This window comes from Hibiscus syriacus, unplaced genomic scaffold (genome assembly GCF_006381635.1).
Source record: "Hibiscus syriacus cultivar Baekdansim isolate YM2019G1 unplaced genomic scaffold, ASM638163v2 tig00109924_pilon, whole genome shotgun sequence".
Lineage (NCBI taxonomy): Eukaryota > Viridiplantae > Streptophyta > Magnoliopsida > Malvales > Malvaceae > Hibiscus > Hibiscus syriacus.
In genome coordinates this window covers 280814-303442 of record NW_024062530.1, presented here as the reverse complement: position 1 = coordinate 303442, position 22629 = coordinate 280814, and the positions used below count along the sequence as shown (strand labels likewise).

Sequence of the window (22629 nt, the reverse complement as noted above, 5' to 3'; positions counted from 1 at the left end):
ATTGTGACCTTTGGTAGGACTGGGGCCATAAAAAAAACCTGAAATCTAATCTATTCGAGTTTATTAAATTTGGTTTAGTTTTGATTTGGTCCCGTATTTAAACTTATTTTCTTCGGTGTTTGATTCAATTTTTTTTCTTTCAAATTTGAACCTTCTTTTAATGTTTAAAATTCAATTGGAGAACATTGATCATGATAATAACCGAATATAGTAATCAATCACGGCATCACTAAGGTTAGAGATAATAACCATTATTCATGTGTTTTAGTAATATTGTTATGGTATTAATTGAGCTGGGATTAAAATTTTTAAAATTTAAGATGTATTTCGATTAAAATTGATTAAATCAAAATATATTGGTTAAATCTGTAATTTATGTTTATTTCCTAAGCTAATAACCGAATTTGACTAAAGAAAAATGTAAGTTTAAAAATCATAGTAATCGTTCACCAATCTAATTATGAATTTCATTCCTCAATTTTATTAAAAAGTGTTCGTTTAATTTTTCGGAATTTGGTCATCCTATTTTGTAAAAATTGAGAAATTAGTCTAAATAGGTAAGATTACTAAATCTTAATATTAAATTATTGATTTAAAAATTGACATTACAATAATTTATATATGCAAAGAATTGATAAAAATAATCAATTCACACACACATATATATATATATATATATATGTGTGTGTGTGTGTGAGAGAGAGAGATAAATCAATAAAATTCAATTGTTCAATTTAATACGTTTATCAATAATCAAACTAATTTTTCAAGTTTCGTAAGTTCAAAGGATTCGATTCCGAAAATATATAAGAAAATTTGGATTAATTATTGATCTCCAATTTTCTTTTTCTTCACTACTCTCCTATAATCTAATTATGTTATTTTTTAATTATTTTTTATGTATAAAATTATTGTATGATTTGTCTAATTTTATAATATGTTATTGTCTACTTTCATAGTATGTCTTTTTTTCCTCCTCAAAGATGATATCTATTTCATTAATATATCAGCCTCTGTGCTATCTAAACCCTCTTGTTGAATATTAGTAGAGAATATTAGTAGATATTCACAGACAATATCAGTTTGTCAATGAACCATCATTATTATATACATTTTTATATTAGTATTGATAATGTTTATCTTTTACCGTTGACAATAATAAATAATCCTTTTTGGTTAGTTTATATACTTCGATGATTTTATTGAAAATGTTTGAATTATGTGTATATACTTTTATCGTAATTTTAATATTTTTTAATTTAATAAAAAATGGACCATTAGAAAAATAAAATGTTGTTTCGGCCAATGGCCAATGGGCTTGAGCTCAGTTACATGTTCTAAAATAACGGACCACCAGGGTCAAACCTGAAACACAGTCGTTTAATGAATAAAAAAAGGGGATATGAAATAACGGAACCTAGGAGAACTGTTAAACGAGAATAACCTCAATTATTTTTCTTGGAAATTTCTTTAATAAAATGAGCCCTGAAGTCGAGTCTTCTCCAAGTACTGTCTCAGCCTCTCACAGGTTTCCTCCTTTCACTTTTTGCTCTCATCTAATTTCACTTTCATTTTCCTTCTCAGTTTCCCAATATCCAAACAGAGTACAAAAACCCAGGAAAAAGCCCAATAGAACTGCTATTTTTGTTTCTCTTCGTGGTCTTTAATTACGTTAATATTGTTCAAATTTCAGTCTTTCGGTTAATCTCCATCTTTAAATCACACCAAATGACTGACGCTTCAGAGGAAGCCAAGCAAATCGAGAAGCTCTACGAGTTTGGCGAACGCCTCAACGAGGCCAAAGACAAGCCTCAGGTTGGCGCCCTTCGTTCCCCTCACCCTCTATTCCTAGGGTTTAATCACCCTTTTTTCTAGCTGTAACTTGTCTAATTTGTTATACAGAATGTGAAAGACTATGAAGGGATCATCGATGCCACGAAGACGAGCATAAAGGCGAAGCAATTGGCTGCGCAGCTAATTCCTCGCTTCTTCAAGTTCTTCCCTAACCTTAGCAGCCGTGCTCTTAATGCTCATTTCGATTTGATTGAAGAAGAAGATTTGGCAGTTAGTTCATACTCAATCCGTGCACTTTTTTACTATATTTGGTTACCGAAAAATTGGGGGATTTGAAGTGAACTTTTAGTTTTACTGTGTTGAATCTTATTAGATTTTGAACCTTTTTGTAGGTTCGGGTGCAAGCAATTCGGGGACTTCCTTTATTTTGCAAGGACACGAAGGAATATATTTCTAAAATTGTAGACATTTTAGGGCAACTCCTTACTGCCGGTAAAAGTGGAATCCTTTTTTTTATTACTTTTTTTTCCAAAGAATGTCTTATAATTGTGTGCAGTGTGTTTAATCTCTTTGATGTACTTTTGTTTCTTAGAGGAGATTGTGGAGCGTGATGCTGTTCATAAAGCCCTAATGTCGGTGCTGAGGCAGGATGTGAAAGGTAATTGGCATTCTGATAAAAGTCTGTTAAAAGAATGCATTGATTTATTTAGTAATGTGAAGTTTGACTGTTAAGTAGTGCATGTGAGTTCTATAACCAATTTTTGCAGACTAGAATTTGGTTATATTGCATCTATTTTAGTTTCCTCTTCTACGGACTAGTAGGTGTCTGGGTTGTCTAGGGTAGGTCATGAGCTTTGTGAATAAAAGAACATTGAGCATATACATATAAACTAAAATGCTAAGTTAGATGTAATAATTATATTGACGAATGTAATCAACCTTTTTTAATATGCTTTCATATCCTTGTAAAATTTGGCATGAATCAACATGCACTCTTCATTTTCTGGAATTTTTCTTCCTGGTTTATCCCTTGATATCATGACTATATTCTCTTGTGAACGCAGAGTCATTGACAGCACTATTCAAGCACATTTGGAATATTGAAGATCCAAGTCCAGATGACACTACCCGTGACAAGGTTTTGTGCTTTATACGTGATAAGGTAAAGACTACTTCTTCGTTTTCCGATTTTCACTAATCCCGTGCTTTGTTTCCTGATGATAATGGAGGGAGCATCAACTATGTTTGTAGGTTTTTCCTCTTAAAGCTGAACTCTTAAGACCTCAGGAGGTAATGGAAAGGCATATTACTGATTTAATTAAAAAGGTACACTTTTGATTCACTACATAAGCATTCATCATTGTATCTAGTTTTTCCTTCTCCCCCCTGAATTGTGAACTTTCAAGTGGAAGATGTAGGATTGATTCTATTTATTTCCACTGCAGAGTTTAGGGGATGTAACTGGAGCTGAATTCAGAATGTTTATGGACTTCTTAAAAAGTTTGAGCATATTTGGGGAGAAAGCTCCTTCTGAGCGCTTGAAGGAACTTATTGCAATAATTGAAGGGCAGGCTGATTTAGACGCACAGTTTGATGTGAGTGTTTCTTTGCTGAATATTGGTTTGGATCTCTCCTTTATAATGCCTAACTTCTTATGGTGTGTTTCATATACAAGCTACCACTTTTCATACTTTAATGTAGATATTCTTTAGATTTTAGAAAGGTTGCGGGGCCATAAAATATAAAATTAGTTTGCCAACATTGTCTAGTTGAGGACAACCATTTCACCACCATTGTATCAACTGGCTTTTGTATGCAGGTTTCGGATGCAGATCATATAGATAGGTTGATATCATGTCTGTTCATGGCTATTCCATTTTTCGTGGTAAGGACTGATTTGGTATTACTGAGTATCTGCTTTTGACCCATTAAATATCTTCCCAATATATGAACTTAATTAGCTGTTTCTTACCTCTAAATCATTTTACAGAGGGGTGCTTCTTGCAGCAAGTTCCTCAACTACATAAACAAGCACATTTTACCTGTTTTTGATAAGGTATACTAACGTCCATCAGTACAAAAATTTGACATGCTAATACATTAGAAGCTCTAGAATGTTACTTAAATACTTGCTCATTTCTATACATCTGAATAGTCCTTGAAAATAGGAAATTAACTTGTACTAGAATTTCTTGAGGAACTCTGTTTTGTTAAGGCACTTCAATGGTCCTTTATTTTAAGTAGCTAGTACTGTTGTCAGGAATATGTAATAAAATGTCTGTGTCGTACAGCTTCCAGAGGAGCGAAAGCTAGATTTGCTCAAAGGTCTGGCGGAAATTTCTCCTTGCACAATCCCACAGGATTCACGCCAGATTCTTCCTTCTGTTGTTCAGCTTTTAAAGGTATAGGCATACATTTACTTATATTTTGTTGAATTGTTAGATTTTTATCTTATAGTTATCTCAAGCATGTTTATATTTATATGCATTCTGTGTTTATTTATGAACCTTTTCTTTCTTTCTCAGAAGTACATGCCTGCGAGGAAGACCGGAGAAGAAACAAACTTTACTTATGTTGAATGCTTGTTGTTTTCATTTCACCATTTAGTTCACAAGGTTTCCTCTCCCTCCCAAAAGATCTTTTAAATTAAATTTCCTTTGTCACCGTATATTGTGTGATGCTTATTTGAATATTATTGTTATATAGGCTCCCAATGCCACAAACAGTCTATGTGGCTACAAGATTGTGACCGGTCAACCATCAGATAGGCTTGGGGAGGACTTCTCAGAGTATTATAAGGAGTTCACTGAGAGGTAATCTAGCTTCTTGTCTCCATTATGCTGTAGGTTTAACAAAAATAAAAATAACTGGTTCTTTACTTCATATATATCTTGAAAAAGGTTTTATCATGTTTGTAAAAGTCAATTTATTTGTGTTCACTGGCTCAGATTTTGGAGATATCTGCGTGACATGTTTCTTTAGTACTCCAATTTTGTTCTAAGTTCTGTTCAGTTCCCCAAAATTTCATATATATGTTGAATCAATGATTCAATTCTGATATTTGCCAATGACTCCTAATTTTTAAGAAAAATAAAAAAAGCTAGAGTCTGCCAAATGATCTTAGTATGTTAATGCACAGCAATTCCTCCAGAGTTGCCAAAGATAGGGTTAATGCATCTTTTATCATCAACATAGGTCCAGGATGGCTGCAAGCTAACTTCGGATCAGTCTAGAATGATCTGATGGAAAAGAAGTATCCTCAAATCTATCATCATCAGTTGAATTGTTGTCATATTGCTTATAATGCTTCTTGATTACTGTTAGTACTTACTTTGTAATGAATGGTGGTCCAGATTGAGTAGTATTGAAGACCTAACGAGGGCCACAATGAAGAAGTTAACTCAAGGAATGGCTGAGCATAATAAAGCAATGGCTGCTGCTAAAACTGATGAAGCAAAGGATGGCATTGTGAGTTTATTCTTAAAGTACCCCATATTTTTCTTTGTTTTCTGCTTTCCCTTTTTGACATTTATCATTCCTTTTCTGTTTGCAGAAAACTCAAAAGCAGAACACCACAACAGGATTGCGTACCTGCAATAACATTTTAGCCATGACAAAGGTAAAGGGGAGTGAAATTTGTCTTCTAATTTATATAGTGCCTAAACTATCAGCTGTTTATCTTTTATTATTTACCTGTTCAGCCCTTGCATTCCAAATCACCTGCATTCATTGGAGATAAGAGTGTCAACCTTTCTTGGAAAGAAGCGATAAAGCCTTCTGTACCCTCCAATGCAACTGCAACTGGGTAAGTTTCCTGTTTATTTTAACTGTTGTTTTCTGATTATTGTTATCTTCTTGTATTCTTGGCTTTACTCAAAATCGACCCACATTTTCTGATGTGGTGAATGGTGATTGACGAAAGCATGCAATGGCCTTAATAGAATCAAACCACATAAAACTACATCCATTTTCAAGTATGTTTCCAGTGCTATTGCTACAGTGTAACGCTGACAAAACAATTTTAATTGTGTAATTGTTGTGCAGGGTGAAGCGACCATCTAATGCAGCTAATGGATCTAATAATTTTTCAACAAAGAAGGGCCGTAGAGCTGGTGGTATGCCAAATCAGCTTGTTAATAGAGCATTTGAAGGTATATCTTATGGTGGGAGAGGTGGTGGTGGGAGAGGTGGTGGTGGGAGAGGTGGTGGTGGAAGAGGCAGGGGTAGGGGTAGGGGATGGGGAGGACGTGGAAGAGGAAGAGGCTATCGGTAACTTGAGCATGAAACATAGAACGACGGCAATCAAAATTTCGAGACTCTTTGTACCTGAAGAACATGCTGAGAAGTCATTGATGTGTTAAAACATAGTTTCTTTTCAGGACAAGTTTTGTTTGATATCTGATGCTGATGAGTTTCTAGATTCGTTGTGGACTAACAACAGCCATTGTAGTCCTTTGGAAGATTGTTTTAAGTTGGATTGGCTAGCATCTGTGATTTGAGTTCCCAGTCCTGTCAAATTTTAGTGTATTTGAACAACAAATTTGCATGTTTTTTTAGTGTGGGGATGGCTGCATCTTGATGACAGTAAAGTTAATAGGGACCTAGCTCATCAAGGATGATTATTCAGGCATGGTTTTGATCTTAAACAAGACATCAAACACTTTTGTGCATCATTTGATTTTTCATTAAACGTTTATTAATTCAGTTGTCAATCGATAAGCTGCAGCTACATTTCAATCTCTGCTTCTGCTTGTGGTCTCACCACAGGGTTCTCCATGTAAATGGGAAGTGGTCATAACCCCACCTTGAAGACCTCCAGTAGTCTATATCCCGTGCTTGAGGAGATGTTGAAACTTCCCTGGGAACACAAATTTATCACGACTGAGCAGAAACATCTAGGATCTCCCTTTTCATTTCCATTCTGCCCGAAGAGAGTGACAATAACATCATACTAGAAACTCAGAGAACTAAACACGACTGAGTAGAAACCTACACACAAAGGCGAAGCAATCTCACTCTATAGCCGATATACATAGATGTAAAGTTATATATATATGAGAGATTTGTATAAAATTAAAATAGTTTTACATAAGGTTTTTAACCTTGAGGTCGTGGGATCGAGTCCCATGGAGGGCATTTCATAATTCGGAGGTCTCCTACGGAAGTTACTCTCAACTTAGTGTTGAGGGCAGCCTACTAACTTACTTTTCCCTTATCCCATTACATATGGGAACAAGGGACAACCTTTACATAAGGTAAGTAGATTCTAACCCTACATATAAATGTAGGGTGGGTATGAACAAAACAATCCCACTCCGCCGTGCTCTATTGTACTCCCTACTTTTATATTACAATGGCTTAAACTAGAAAAATATAACAAACAAGCATAATTTAAAGCATATTATACCATGCAGGTTAAAATTGAGTTTTTTTTTCTTACATAAAATTATTTTAAATAATTTCGAAATTATATAATATGTAAATAAATAAATAAATATCTTATCTATAGTAAGTTCTTAAACTTACACGTAGGTTAAAAAAATAATTTAAAAGTTAAATGCCAGTCTCTTAGCGTATAGCTAGTAGAATTATCAATGTATAAGAAAAATGAATTCATAAAATCACAATAGGAAGAAAGAAATCACGATTGGTATCAATTTTTAAATTTTTTGAATTAATCAATGATATCCAATTTATTAATTACCTAATAGTATTTAATTTTAAGAAATAAAGAGTATTTTGAGTCCTAAAATTGTTTCATATTATCATATTATATATGGACTTTCTTTTATTTAGTTTGACCCTTCAATTTTTTTTAAAGTGAAGAATGTTATTTTATTTTTCCATTACAAAAAAAGTTTTAAATGACACTTTAGAAATGTGTCAACTAGAGTGTCATTTAGCACATAATATATAGTTAATTATCTTGTACTTATTGTAGATTAATAAAAAATTATCTTTTTTTTAAATCATACAAATTCTTAAAAAAATCTCAAATATATTTTTAAAAATTTGATGATATTTTTTTAAAAGAAATTTTTATGATTTTTTTAGTTTAGTATATATTGTGTCACATAACACTCTAAGCGTCACATTTCTAGAGTATTGCATGATTTTAAAAATAAAATAGGAAAAGAAAGAGGGATATCATGTTTCATAAATCACGAAAAAAATATGGGTCAAATTAAATCAAAAAATTATTCAAATACCAACATAATAATGAAGTACTATTTTTAAAAAATAAATTAATATTTAATCATTTTAAAAATAAGATTCTTTTTTTAAATTATTGTAGAATTAAAATATTCAAACTCATAAAATAAAAAGATAAGACTAAACTCCAATATCACACTAGGTTAATTTAAACTAACATCCATAAAACATAACCAGTCTAGTACTAGTAGCTGAGGTACATAACATAATATAAATAAGTCTAAGTTCTTCTGAGGTGCATAACATAGTATAAATAAGTCTAATTTCTTCTGAGGACTACATTTCCCTAATTAAAGAGGGCATTACATGACATGCACCAGTCTAGATCTTTAAGTTAAGGTCAATGAAATCTCCTGTTTCTTGAGTACAACTTTTCTCAGTTGAAGTAGTGCCCCTTTGCACCTCTTCCGGTTGCAATAAGAAGCTAAAGGAACCCTGGTTGTGAACTGAAACCTCTGATCCTGATGAAGACGACGACTTTTGCAGTAAAGACCCCCTAGTTTTCTCCTTCATTTGGGGGGGGGGGACAATTTTTTTTTCAAACCATGGATAGGGCAGGGAAACATAGATAGGACCCAGAAAAAAGAAATTCAAAGGTGAACTATCTTACTTGGAAAGGGAGTTTGTTGGTGAACTTGGACAAGTCAGGTTGAGAATTTTGAGTAGTTGTTGCAAATGGGTTTTTGTCTCTGTTAATGGAAAAAGTAAACAAAAACAATATTTATGGTTAAAAAATTTAGGGTTTAGGGTTTATGATATGTGATATTCTACTAGCAGTGTATCAAATACTAACTCGATTAGTGGAAGACAAAAAAACTGAATACACAAGGCATGGAAGCTAACCGGGATGTTCCAAAGTTGAAGAAACCATTGTTGCTAGACGAAGATGAAAGATCAAGCCTGGGAACCTGGGGGCGGACCGGTTGAAAGGGCATTGGAGCAGGAGGCCTCGGCCTCCAATTCTCGATGGGGAAACTAGGCTTTGGCCGCTTGGTGCCCGTCATCTAATTCGATGAAAAGAGCGAAAAGAACATGAGAGCATGCAAAAGAAAGATGTTTATGTATATTTAACAAGTTCTATTAAAAAAAAACATGGGTTTATATGTATGATTAAGGCAAACATGGCAAACAAATTAAGTAAACACGAACACTAAATTTGCATGCACTTGCCTTGTCTTCCTCGCCAAATAGTGTGGATATGAAGTTGCGATGATTAGTTTTTTGGTTTGAAGGGGGCTCTACATGATGATACTCCCCTGGAGAAGATGACTGAGTTTTTGTTGTTGCAGACAGCGGGAAAAGATCCATCTGGTTTTGAATTCATGCATGTCAAAGTCCAAAAAAAAAAAAACAGTGTAAACAACTAAACATATTACAAAACTGGGTGTTTTTTTTAACCATTGGAAGATGATTCTTCTGCAGCATGGGAGGAGGAGGAGATCGGTTCGAAGCAAGCACAGGAAAAGAGAAACCAGTAGCCACTTTTGGAGCTTCCTCGTGTTTCCCCCACGATATCGGCAACAAGGTTTGTTCAGGCAAGAAGACGCCCGATCCGCCGATGTAGATCCCTTTACTACGACCATCGGCAGCGCCCACGTTTGACTGTGAACTGCCACTGCCATCACCATGAATTGCAGTCACTGAAAGTGATGAAGAAGAAGAGATTCCTCCAATCCCATTTCCTTCTCCCATATGACCATTATGTTCTTCTTGTTCACGCAATATCTTCTCCAGCTCAGCTACTCCCGGCCCTCGTTTGGGGATTCTCTGCTTCTTCGTCATGCTGAAGAGGGTCTTGTTCTTTCCTAGGTAAAATTTTCAAGATCAGAAATTGAAAAAAGAAAATGTCTATATGCTATGCGTAATGAAGAAGTGGCATTAAGGAAAGCCGCCCATGTTTTAAGCAGATAATAGATCTTAGAAAGAGAACACCAATATATGCATCTATATACTATGTTAGGAAAAAAAACATGCAATTTATTACTTCGATTTTCCGAGATTTTATGAGGAAAAATGTCTTGTTTGTCTGAAAAGAAAACTAAAACCTAGTCACCGGAACCTTTGTTGTTGTTGTTTTTAGTCCCTCGATTTTGATAATTTTTTTCCTCTCTCTATTGGCACTTGTCAATGTATAGTAGTGTGAACATGAAAATGTCCTATTTGTATAGGAAGGTGCATGTCTGATGCGTCTCAAAATCTTTGCCATTTGTATGTGCATTTGTTGGGGAGGTTTTTAAATGCCACTCCCCACTTTAGAGTAACATATTTGCATGGAATCTAAAGGAGTTTATTATAGGGCCCACTTAAATGATAATATTAATGAGTAGGGATGGACCCATAGGAGTAGATTTTGGTCAGACTTATCCCGATTCGAGAATTAGAGGTTTTCATCAAATCTAATTGGTTCTAATTTTATATGATGTTTCACTTACCCTAAACTCATCCTAAATTAAAAATATTTTTTTATATTTACTCACCAGTCTCACGTTTTCTCGGCTTTTCTCAGATTTTCTCACCAACCAAATAAAAAAAAATTAGTTGACCCTATTCCCATATGTAATGGGGTGAGGGGAGGTAAGGTAATAAGCTGCCCCCAATACAACAGCTTCCGCGTAATACCTCCGACAGTCAGAATTATGAATTGTCTATCGTGGGACTCGGATCCCACGACCACAAGGTTAAGAGCCTTGCGCTCTAATAAAACTAAAAAAAATTCATAGGAAAAAGAATAAAATTGACTTGGGTTCGATTTTTTCACAATATTTTTAACCAAAGTATGAAGAAAGATGATGACGATGGACGAAGATTTTAAAACTGAGTCAAACTGAGTGTTAAGAGAGAGAATAAGATTCTACAAGATAAAGTTTTAGAGTTAGGAATTGCATTTCTGGAAAATAATATATAAAACAAGTGAGGGCTAGAGAGAGAGAGAGAGAGCCTGAGTTACCGTCGTTTAGATATGAAGATGTCGTAGGAGACTATGACAAGCTTAAGGTTTAGAGATACGAAAGGGCAACAGTCGAGAGAGTAGAGTGGGTGCTCGAAGTGGGGGTAGGTGCAGAAAAATGAAATGAACTTGGGAAGATATGAAACCCTAACATATATAGTAGTACTTTAGTAATATCTCAACTAATAATGACATTTTAGTAATTATACCAGGACGGTGCGGATACAACCTAAACCCGACTTTGCCCAAATTCTAACCCTTTTTATCAAGAACATACATCACAACTTGTCTCAAAACCCGAATTAAAAACGAAAATAACCATATAAGATCAAGTCGGGTACAATTTTTTCCTTCCCCTACTAATAAGACATGTAATTTGGACCCCACTTTTGCTATAGCTTGAAACCTTACCTCCTAAGTTTAGGAATACTATAGGTCTAATTATGCTTCCAATCCTTTAAACTCTTTGCATGTTTGAAAATTTGACTATTTAGTTTTATTTTAAGGAAATTGAATCTTTGGATTAATGATTTAAGTTCAATTGATTACACCGTCAAGGATTTCTGTTAAATTGATTTATTTAACATTTTCTTAAAAAAATTCACTCAATCAATTTAAAGTCGCATGAAAGTCATGTAAGAAAAAAGCATCGACTTTCACTATGGGAGTATGAAATAGTATTGAAGAACTCACAAGTCTAGATTCAAAATCGAAAAACCTCACAACCCTAGATTTAACATTTGTATTATTTATCTGACATATCATGAGTGTAATATTGGATACATTAGCAATTTCTTTTTTTTTTACTTTCAAATATCATGTGGTTCAATTTAAGAAATTCATTTAACGATAATATTAATTGGACTTTAATTATTAAATTGAAATATTAGAAGGATTAAATTTAATGATTAAAAAATAAAGAGATTAAATTTTAGAGGTAGAAAGACTACAGGGACTGAGAGTATAATTAGACCCAAACCATATAATCCTTCCATCAGCAAATCCACGGTATTAATTAATTTAGACAAAAATAACACGAATTTAAAGCACTTGAATTCATATTCACAATAAATTTACTTTATTTCTTTATATTCACTCTTCTAAATATTCACAATATTTGCGAATTTATATGTTTAAAGAAACTTTTGTTTAAAGAAATCCCCACTAAATAATGGGGATTTACAAAATTAAGTATTAATTAATTTAAACTAAATATTAATTAATTAATGTATAAATTTAGTATGTTTGGCCTAAAATCTTATTTGCGTCATTTCTTGCCTTTTTTCCCCATTAATAATCGAAGATTTTGGCAATTGCAATATGATTTGTCACATGGGTTAGATAGAACATTATCTGTTGCAATTATGAGAAGGATCTTCATAGCATCATGAAGTATTTTAAGTGCAAACAAAGACACATTATAAAGTTTTTATACTAACTAAATATGTATATAATTAGTTCCATTTTTATATTAATTACATATATAATTAGTTCCATGATACTTATATGATAGTCTATATATGTTGATGTGTTAATCTACATGTGAATAATGATATGGTAGAGGGATTTAATTGACTTTTTTTTTAAGTTTTATGATTTATTTGATCTTTTATAAGCATTGAGAGTTTGTTTAACCTTTCAATAAAATTAAAAATTAAAAATTAAAAATATTTAAAATTACTAAAAATAAAAGCACTTTAAAAGTTTCAAAAAAGTAAATAAAATTAATGAATTTAAACATATAGGAAGTTATATGATGATAAATTATAAATTATAAAAAAAAAAAATAAAAATATTTATAAAGTATTAGAAAATCTGGACACTTATATATATATATACATATATATAAAACTTCAACTCTCTCTCATTAACATGAGCTTATCGTTATTCGTTAAATATATTTTCAATCAAATTCAATCTTACTTTATTATCAATTTCTCAATGTACGAGTCTCTCATTAACATGAGCTTTTTCATTATTCGTTAAATATATTTTCAATCTTACTTTAAATATAATATTCATGAGTTTAGTAGAAGATCTCATCATTTTATATCATATGAGGAACCTCAAAATCTGTTGATAGATAAAATAAAATTGATTCTATTGAAAATATATTTGATAAATGGTAACAGACTTATTTTGACAAGAGATAGTAAGAGTTTTTTCAAATAAAACTGTTCGAATTTTAATACTTTATAAACATTTTTATTTTTTTTATTTTATAACTTCTTACATTTTAAATTTTATTTAATTTTTTGAAGTTTTTATTATTCAATTTTTTTCAAATTTTATTTTTTTTACTTAAAAATTAAATAAATTCTTAAACTTTATAAAAAAAAATTAAACCTCCAAACTTTTTTTTAAAAATTAATTAGATTCCTATATATCATCATTCACATGTAAACTTTCATATCAATTTTGTGAACCATCACATCAATATTATGTACCATCATAAACTATCACATCAACAAAATAACGATCAATAATAGTTTTACCAGTCAAAGAACCACACTAATTATTTTTTAAATTAAAAATTAATTGAATACAAAAACAATTCAGACACTTAATTTTTTTAATTCGTAAGACTATTTTTTAATAGAAATCTTATTAAGATTTTGTATTAATGGACGATTACCAAAAAAACACTAGTATCAAAAGATTTACAGCATATGTAACAAAAAAAATGGAGAGAGATTTATTGGAAAGATTTGCCTTTAGTTGTGGAAAGTAAATTTCAGGTTTGAATCCTACTCCTTAACAAAAAAAAAAAAATTGAAGTATATAAGTAAACTAAAACTTATTTATCACTTAATAGATTATTCAATCAATCATTTATTTTATTTCATCTTACCATTATGTTATCCTTCAAATAAAAAATAAAATCATAATTATTTAAATTGACTAATCTCATTATATGTTTGATATTGTTAAAAATACTTTTAAGTAATAATACTTTTAAGTAATAATACTTTTAGATATTATCTTTCAAAATTTAAAAGTTATATGTACCCATCGATATATATTTATTCAGTACTTTTAGATCTTAATCGTGAGAATTTTGAGAGCAAATTCACACTATTATAGTCTTTATTTTCTGAAATATTTTTTCATAAACTGACAATCGATATTTTAAAAATCAGTTTACAGAAAAGAAAAGAAAATCTCCATAAAACAATTTCACAGTATCTCTAAAACAGATCAATTTTCAATGATATTATACTCATTACCAGAGTTTCAAATCACATTCCGAAAACGTGATTTCGTCCGCGATATAGCAGTTTTACCGTCGTCCGAGTTACCCGTAATAGAGCCCAAGCCCGCAACGGCCACAATCACAGTAAACTCAAAATATTCGAAAACATGACCGCGACCGCTATTTGAAACCCTACACATTACCTCTCCAAATTTTGAGCACTGCCAGTTTCATGATCTTCAAAGCTTTGAATCCTGTTTGATGATCTCTGCCTTCCAAGCATCCATCTGAAGGAACCAAATCGTGATCCTGATCCTGATCCTGAACCTGAACCCGATGGTCCACCGTCCTTTTCCACTTGGGTAGCACTCTGGGACGCATTCTCCTCTATCGGAGGAGCCGTTGCTCGAACCCTGTCGACCGACTCGACGTTCACCGGCTGAACTGACGGTTCAGCGGCGGTGCGACATATGGGACAAGTCGTGTGTGACCCAAGCCACGTATCTATACACTGCACGTGAAATACGTGGTTACAATTCGGTAAAAGCCTAATCATGGACTCCTCCGTAATGTTCCCTAGACAAACCGAGCATTCTGTCGGCTCATCGACCTGACCAGTGTATGTGAACATCGGCAATGAAGCTATAACCAAAGGGTCGAGCCCCGACTTGGGCGGTTCGATGATGCGAATTTCATCTGCCGTTGTGATTCGATCAGTTCTCAAACTGTAAAGTTCAGCTTGACGTCTCCGTTCTTGGCGTCTGAGAAGATACCTTGCATAGAGATGGAGTATGATCATGAGCATCACGACTCCGACCAAAGATCCCACCGCCGCCAACATGATCCTGCGGGTGACACCGAAGGTCTGGTCGTCATCATCATCTTCCGAACCCATAGTTTTGGCTTAGTTTCTCATCAATGGAACCTTAATATAAATCAGTTTATCGGAGAAAGAAGCGCCTTTGTTTTTAAGTTTTGCTAGTGTGAATTGCAAGAAATGTTTCCTCTTGAAAACACATAAATTTCAACGCAAGAAGGCTACAGTTGAACGCTTTTCAATATCATACGTATCTTGAGTTTGACTTTACAACTGCAGATATTGCCTACAAATTAATCATTCTTTGTGATTTGTTCATATAATAATGTCATAAATGGCTCATTAAAGGGTGTTAGCTGATAAATTAAGAGATATTCAACGGCATAAGATCAAAAATTTCCAAGGATTTGGTGTAAACTTTTCAAACGCCGCTTGTTTTACGTAACCCGTTGGATATTTTGACGTTGAGAATAAAATATTATAGATTTTTAGACTATGAGATCAAAAGGGTGACCATCATTTGAAATGCTAAAGTCCTAACTTGAGCTACAAATTTCCTTTTTCCACTACGACGGTTCTCACTTTCTTTTCCATTTTATGGTTTATATATTTAATGGAAGTATTTTAATGGTGTAATTAGTGGCTCTTCGATTATTAAATAAAAAAATAGATTGATTAATTCCATGAAGTATAAATATAAGTTATTAGTTGTATTTTACAAAATCTGGCCATCTACGCCTCGTTGCTCAGTAGTTTAGAACGTGGCTATTATGAGACAAAGGTCACGGGTTCGAGCCCTGATGGGACCAAGTATAATTTTTTTCCTCTCGTTTTCGGCCCGTAGGCCACGCAATTGACGCAAGCGAAACCTCACATCATGAACGATGAAAGCGCAAACCAGTAAAACCGTTTACCATTTCAAAGGTCCGATCTTATCATTTATTTTATCCAATAAAACAAGTGGTTAATATTCCACAAAGACCCACCTGAAAGTAAACCCCAAATAACATAAGGGCAAAGTAAAGTAATGGTCACTGAACTTTTCTAAAGTTTTCATTTAGGTCTCCCAACTTTTAAAACTTGCAATACAGTCTTCCAACATTTAGTTCATTTTTAATATGGTTCTCGACGTAACCGGTCGTTTGACGCTGTTACACTGTCGTTAGTACGTTTGCAATATAGTCACTGAACTTTTTAGGCACTTGCATTTAGGTCCCCTAACTTTTAAAACTTGCAATACAATCCTCAATTTCATTCTAAATCCCAAATTTCTTTTCGATCTCGAATTTCCTTTTTTGCTTCTCTATTCTCATTTCTAGTGTAACTTTTCAGTTGAGGATGCATGGGAAATTCTAATCTAACTTTGAATTATGTGGAGGTGTTGACTTGAATAAGGGTCCATTGAGAGAAGACTCGGCCAATGGATTATCGAGACCATCAACGATTCAAGGTGTAATGTTAAATACAAGTCATATCAGGTGAAGCATAGATGTTCAATGAAATGGTTGTGAGAAAAAAATGGGATTAGAAATGCAGAGTTGACAAATACTACTAAAATGAACTAAATATCATTGTTGAAAGTCACCAACAAAGCTATAATTATTTTGTATAAATGACATATAATAATTTATTCGTTTAATTCTTGTGGTTAAAGATTTTCTAACAGATGATCAAATATAATGAAATCTCAAGCAGCGCATTCACCAATCAGTCTCTTTCGCTCACATGCACTCTCGTTTGGTTTTTGTTCTTCAATTTTCCGCCATGTAAAATTGTAAACCCAAGCAGTGCTCCGTCTTTCATCTTTTTATTTACAAAGAAAAAATGGAGGAAGAATTGTTGTAACGCAACACCGATTGCGTTTATTTCTTAGCCTCTCTCCTCACTTGCAAGAATGTATTTATTTTCTCTTTTGCGTTATCCGGAAGTAAGCTTTTCCTCTTTCGCACTTTCCCATTTTCAACTCGCATTGTGTGTTTTTTGTTGAAATTTTTATGTTTCTGGAAATGCATATCAATGATTTGGATATTCAATATTAGTTTTGAACCAAAACCATCTAATTTTCTTTCATTATTCTTAATCAAAACTTTTAGTACTCTTTATGAAAGATATTCAGTCCATCAGAATAGAAGTGAAAGAGGGTATTAAGCTAAATTTTTTTGATCTTCTTGTTTGGGTTTTCTTTAAATCAGGAAATTGGTTGTGAGTATCGACATAGTGAAATTGCCAGGCTCAATCCGAGAGACTGCTGGTACTAGTTTATTGGGAATTGTATTGATCCGACCTATGGTTTTCGGCGTCCTGTGAGATGATATTCTTTTTAATAAGTTCATGTTGATTATGGGACTGATATATCGTGAACGAATTGGATTTTTTACATGTTTTAGAAATTGAGGACTCTGTTACAATTTTTAAAAGTTGGGGGACCTAAATGCAAGCGCCTGAAAAGTTCAGTGACCATATTGCAAACGTATTAATGGCTGGTTACGGCGGGACCATATTGCAAACGGACTAAATGCTGAAGGATTGTGTTGCAAGTTTTAAAAGTTGAGGACCTAAATCAAAGCTTTAGAAAAGTTTAGTGACTATTACTATACTTTACCCATAAATAATTACATGAAGAACAAAAACCCCATCCATTTTGCTTCCATCCTTCCCCAATTCAACACTGTTCAACAATGATTAATGACCTCCACTTGATTTTCATCACCCAATTCTTCCACCACTTAGATATGCCATTGCAATACCAAATGTTGTTGCCCATGAACTTATCAATTTGTTGTTGTACTGTCTTTGTTGTTACGGCTTAGCCTAGCTTACCATATCTCCCTAATGTTGAATTTTCGCAAATGTGGAAAAAGTCTAAAAAGAAACCCAACCAACACTCTCACCCACTAAGACAATCTCTCCCAGCTCTTCATTATCAGTTGTTGAGCCCTCAAAAACATGTTTGATATGATTCCTCTTTATTTTATTTCCTTGGGACCAAAAAGGAATATATAAGAAAAATAGATAACAAGAGAGGTGAAAAGCTGGTGCCGGGCCATGGCAATCCATTTTCCACAACAACCCTTGTATTATTTCCTTCTCTTTTGATTTTCAGGCTTTCCTTCTTCTTTACTACAACATCTACTGTTCTTGTCACCACTTTTTTCTCTCTCAAGCTCTTTGCTTTCAGTGCCTGCCTTAATCTAAAAGTACCTATTTTTGTCTCTGGGTTGACGGCTTTGTTGGTATGTCCATTTGTAACCCATGTTTTCGGTTTGGTTTCTTATTGATTCGGCTTTTGTTTGGGAAAAATATTGTCATTTTGGATATTCAGGATTGATAGGGATGGCTGGGATCTTTATTTTAGTAGTATTAGTTGAATAGAATCAGAGAAACAAACATAATTTCCCTCTAAACATCTGATATTTGGTTAATGGTTTTTGGTTCTCTGTTCCTCAATTTTTAAGATTGTTACAACTGTCGTGTTTCTGTAAGTAAAATAGATGGGTTGACTTTTTTGGGTGTCTTCTTGTTCATCTGTGAAAAGAATCTTGGCTGGTTAGGTCAGCTAATTACTTTCTTGAACATTTGTTCCAACTTTCAAATCAAACCATGTCCATAGCTCAAAAAAAATCTGAACTTTCAAAACTTTCTGGCAAGTTTTTACATTAAACTGAGTTATTTGTGTTCCGGTTTGCTGTTGTTTCTGCTTATATTTACATTGACAGATACTGTCAGTTTTGATTCTCGGTGGGATAAAGAGACTTGCTATCAATAATGGGTTCTGGAAATGTGTTGAAGACAATTATAAAGATAGTGAAAGACGACAGCTCAAAGCAAGTGAAGGTATATATCATTTACCAGCTTTCAAAAGCTTTTGTTTAACAATCACAAACGAAGCTATGCAACGTTCTCTGTTATCACGTTATAAATAAAATCTGAGTTTGCTTCTCAAATAATTCTTTTGCAATTTGAATCTTTTGGACTAATGTCATCTGAAGTTCCAAATGTTTTGGAAAGTGTAATCTTATGCACCATTGGAATGACAAGTTTGGAAGCTTTTAGTTACTTTTATCTCTCGCAGACGTCGAGCCCCTATTCAGCCATACGTGTCACTTCTGGCACCTTCCCTGATACCATTTGCTATATTCGGTTCATCATATCATTGATTTGTGTTATCTGGACTTAAGATGAGTGTTGGATTTGGGTGTAATCTAAATGTTTTAGTACTTTTTTGGAGGATCATATTCCTATATCTATGTCTGAATGTGATGACACCTGTGTTGGACATGGATATGTTTGGAACAATAAAGGGTATAGATAAGATAGCTTTATTGTGGCCCTTGTAATTGGTCTTATTTGTCCGGTGCAGGGATCTTCAGCTTCTACAAAATCCAAGGGCTCCAAATGGAAGAAACGCCAGCGAAAAACAAGGTTTATTAGTAGAGATGCCAACGCTCTTGGTATACCTATCGAGGATTTAGCAGCAATTCGGATTCAAACTGCATTCCGGGCCTATAGGGTATGTTGATTTGCGCGTTATATAAAATAAATCATAATATGCCTGCACATGTGCAGTTACTCTTCTATGTGTATGTATCCTATGCTTGCATGATTGTCTGACCGGAATTCCTCACAGAACAATCAAAAACCTCTTCCAGTTGTAACTGTTACCTGTTATCGTTAGAGAATAGAACATTGGTCTTTCTTGGATATGTGAGGTATTGATGAAGAGATTTACCTGCCTTTTAGTCAATTTTAGTGCATCTCGGTACTGGCTATGTTTTGTGTACGAGTTTGAACAGTGAGAATTCCTCTCTAGATGAATATATTATACAGTTGAATTTCTTGTTTGACTCCTTTTAAGATCATGCTCGAGTTAATGAACAAGACAAAAGAGAATAGTAGCAATATAGGCTCATGGTATTTGCTAATTAATCAATGTCATTACAATGTGCTTTATCTCCTCTGTTTCTCAATTCCTGTTATTTGTTGATAATGGAAGTGTGCCTTTGGTTCGGTGTTTAAAAAGGCGCAGTTTAGGTCTAGGCGAGGCGAGGCGATTTCAATGAAGCGCAGCAAGGCGCCGCCTCAATTCTTTTTGGTTTTTTTTTCTCTTTTTTTATTTTGTTTTAAATACTGACTTGTGTATCAACAACAAAAAAGAGAGAAAAATGAAATGTCAGTGGAGAAAAGAGTAAAATATGGTGGGGTTGATTAGAAAAAAGAGTTTTATGGGAGACTTATGAAATTTTTGCGTGAAATACAGATAAAGTGTTAAAAAAAGACAACTGAGCAGACAAAATGAGAGAGAGGCATGCATGCATGCACGGATTGAGAATCGGGGGAGGAAAAGACAGATTTCGGTTAGTTTTGTTGCATAGTGATGGGTTCTTGAGCAGCACGTTTAGCACATGGAGAAATTTGAATCCACGAGTAAGAAAGAAAAGCTTGGAAACACAATTTAGAAATACGAAAATGGAGGATTAGACTGGATTTGGAGAAGTGGGGTTAGGGTGTAGGTGGTGTTAAAAAGGAGGAAGACACGTTTGTTGAGAGGTGTGAGGTGGAGGGATAAGGAGACAAGTAAGAAGTTGATTCCAACTCATTATTAGACTTTTATTTATTGTTTCAGTTTCTTATATGGAATTGTGGACCAAAGAGGGAAGGGGGGTTTGCTTGGGTTCTCAGGGTTTAATGGTGGATGTAACAACTTGTATATTTTTTATTTTTAAAAAGTGCGCCTTACTTTAATACGCCTTTCGCCTTGTGCCTTGCACCTTGACTATAAAATCTCTATCGTCTTAGTGTTCTTTGCGCCCTTTTTAACATTGCTTTGGTTCCCTCTCATTTTTTTTAATTCACCTGCAGATATCTTATAACTATAATATTATGTTCACTTTAGACTTTGTAAAATGGTTTAATAATTTCTTTCCTCATGATGCAGGGTAGAAAAACTTTACGTCGATTGAAAGGTACAGTAAGATTACAGGCTAAAACCCAAACTTATTCCATCAAAAAGCAAGCTACGACAACATTAGATTATCTTCATTTCTGGAGCAACATACAAACTCAGATAAGAGCTCGCCGAATGTGTATGGTAACTGAAGGCTGTCTTAGACAGAAGAAAATAGCTAATCGGCTAAAGCTTGAGGCAAAAATGCATGAGCTAGAGGTTAGATCGAGAGCCCTGGCTCATGAGAACTTGCATGGACTAAGATATTGACAGCATGATTCGTTAATGCTATCTGTCAGCTGACCATTTTCTGAATGAGTCTTTAGTTAAAACCTGTTATCCTAAATCACAAGAAATCAATCACCTTAAACGCATACCGGAATACAATCAATGAAGGTTTAAATCTATGATGGCCTAGAATTTTGACTGCAATGATTTAGTTCTCTTTTTCCAAATTCTCTTTAGTTGTTGCTTATATGATTTCTGATTTTTATTTGTATCACATTTCGTGCATGCTAGCTTTATGTATCTGTATCTTAGGGACGATTTCTTTCATCTGCTTTCTCGAAGGATCATATAGAGATCTTAATTCATTTAATATTTGCAAGCTCATAATTTAGCTGAGGCTGGCCTTTTCAGTTTATTTTTCTGTTGCTTAATCTAAAATTGGTGACAGGTGGAATGGTCTGGTGGCCCAGACACAAAGGAAGAAGTTCTGACAAAGATCCAGCAGAAAGAAGAAGCTGCTGTTAAGCGGGAGCGAACCATGGCATACGCCTTCTCCCATCAGGTATGCGATCCATAGAGGTTGTATTTTATTTATTTATTTCTGAAAGTTATACTAACAGTCTGTGGGATATGCATGGTTTGCAGTGGAGGGCTCCCAACTCTATCAATAATGGACTCGCCAGTTATAAACTTGCTAATGCTAATTGGGGTTGGAGTTGGGTGGAACGATGGATTGCTGTTCGACCATGGGAAAGGCGGTTCCCTACTCCATCGGTGACACCTAAATCAACCCCTAAGAAACCACATAACAAACAGACAAGCAAGGCAGGTAAAACCTCAGATTCGCCGAAGCCAAAAGCATCCCTTTCAGTTAAACCCCCACTGTCCAATGGGAAGGAAACCGTGAAGCCTAGGAGGTTGTCTTACCCCGGTGCTGAGAAACCAGCTGCACGTCGAGAGAACCCTAAAACTGAAAAGCTAAACATCCATAAAGAAGATATGAAAACCACTTAGCTGCAAGCCAAATATATAGTTAGAATGTCAATTTGGTTTAATAAGTGAGCACATTTGTTTTCTTTTATTTGGGTGTGGAAAGGTACATATATTTATACGTTACTTTTGCTTCTAAGCCCTTTGTAGATAATAATGGCAAGAAAGTATGCTTTGTATGAGAACAGAAATGGTGATTCTTTCTATTTGTTATTTTTGTTTTCTAGCCTTTGAACTTGTGTTTGACGCATGCATAATGGAAAGGGACTATATTTTTTGTGGTAATGTATTTTTTTACAGAAGTCACAGTATATTTTTTTCGAAGTTGAGTCGAGTTGGACCCCTAAACGGGTGGCAAGTTCACCCTATCGCGAATTGCCGTGCCAGCCTTGTTCTTTAGCTAACCTGCCCCATAATGGATATTGGATAATTCCAGCACTACCTCAAAGATGCAATCTATAATTGACAGCTTAGAACCAAATAATTAATTGAAGCTTTATTAT

At 34.0% G+C, this 22629-nt stretch overlaps 3 protein-coding genes across 7 annotated transcripts; 2 read left to right on the top strand and 1 right to left on the bottom strand.

Annotated features, from left to right (window-relative positions):
* Positions 1-1439: 1439 nt before the first annotated feature.
* LOC120210471 (apoptosis inhibitor 5-like protein API5) lies at positions 1440-6268 on the top strand. Of its 3 annotated transcripts, none has more exons than XM_039209195.1 (17): positions 1440-1528; positions 1694-1815; positions 1903-2064; positions 2187-2286; positions 2387-2452; positions 2859-2956; positions 3046-3120; positions 3240-3389; positions 3614-3679; positions 3785-3850; positions 4086-4196; positions 4320-4409; positions 4501-4607; positions 5148-5262; positions 5348-5413; positions 5496-5599; positions 5839-6268. In XM_039209195.1, the coding sequence occupies exons 2-17, from the start codon at positions 1729-1731 to the stop codon at positions 6065-6067; spliced, it is 1692 nt and encodes a 563-aa protein (XP_039065126.1). In that variant the 5' UTR covers positions 1440-1528; positions 1694-1728; the 3' UTR covers positions 6068-6268. The 3 variants fall into 3 exon arrangements, with proteins under 3 accessions (XP_039065126.1, XP_039065125.1, XP_039065127.1); XM_039209196.1 differs by lacking the exon at positions 1440-1528 and having other exon boundaries at positions 1607-1815; positions 5839-5966; positions 5997-6268; XM_039209194.1 differs by lacking the exon at positions 1440-1528 and having other exon boundaries at positions 1604-1815.
* A 3896-nt stretch (positions 6269-10164) lies between these two features.
* On the top strand, positions 10165-22411 carry LOC120210473 (protein IQ-DOMAIN 1-like). Of its 3 annotated transcripts, none has more exons than XM_039209201.1 (6): positions 10165-10179; positions 18716-18798; positions 19325-19474; positions 20900-21127; positions 21585-21698; positions 21782-22411. In XM_039209201.1, exons 2-6 carry the CDS (start codon positions 18730-18732, stop codon positions 22148-22150), a joined length of 930 nt encoding a protein of 309 aa, XP_039065132.1. In that variant the 5' UTR covers positions 10165-10179; positions 18716-18729; the 3' UTR covers positions 22151-22411. The 3 variants fall into 3 exon arrangements, with proteins under 3 accessions (XP_039065132.1, XP_039065131.1, XP_039065130.1); XM_039209200.1 differs by lacking the exon at positions 10165-10179 and adding an exon at positions 17967-18197 and having other exon boundaries at positions 18692-18798; XM_039209199.1 differs by lacking the exon at positions 10165-10179 and adding an exon at positions 17967-18197 and having other exon boundaries at positions 18681-18798.
* On the bottom strand, positions 14106-15097 carry LOC120210474 (E3 ubiquitin-protein ligase ATL41-like). The gene has a single exon (XM_039209202.1). It carries the CDS (start codon positions 15040-15042, stop codon positions 14347-14349), a length of 696 nt encoding a protein of 231 aa, XP_039065133.1. The 5' UTR covers positions 15043-15097; the 3' UTR covers positions 14106-14346.
* Positions 22412-22629: the final 218 nt, after the last annotated feature.

What these genes read in the sequence shown, in the direction of transcription:
- LOC120210471 (XM_039209195.1), top strand. Translation starts at nt 1,729, where the DNA reads ATGACTGACGCTTCAGAGGAAGCCAAGCAAATCGAGAAGCTCTACGAG. An exon ending in AGGCCAAAGACAAGCCTCAG is followed by an intron (nt 1,816 to 1,902) that starts GTTGGCGCCCTT and finishes TTTGTTATACAG; the next exon opens with AATGTGAAAGACTATGAAGG. An exon ending in TGGCTATTCCATTTTTCGTG is followed by an intron (nt 3,680 to 3,784) that starts GTAAGGACTGAT and finishes ATCATTTTACAG; the next exon opens with AGGGGTGCTTCTTGCAGCAA.
- LOC120210474 (XM_039209202.1), bottom strand. Translation starts at nt 15,042, where the DNA reads ATGGGTTCGGAAGATGATGATGACGACCAGACCTTCGGTGTCACCCGC.
- LOC120210473 (XM_039209201.1), top strand. Translation starts at nt 18,730, where the DNA reads ATGGGTTCTGGAAATGTGTTGAAGACAATTATAAAGATAGTGAAAGAC. An exon ending in CTGCATTCCGGGCCTATAGG is followed by an intron (nt 19,475 to 20,899) that starts GTATGTTGATTT and finishes CTCATGATGCAG; the next exon opens with GGTAGAAAAACTTTACGTCG. An exon ending in CATACGCCTTCTCCCATCAG is followed by an intron (nt 21,699 to 21,781) that starts GTATGCGATCCA and finishes CATGGTTTGCAG; the next exon opens with TGGAGGGCTCCCAACTCTAT.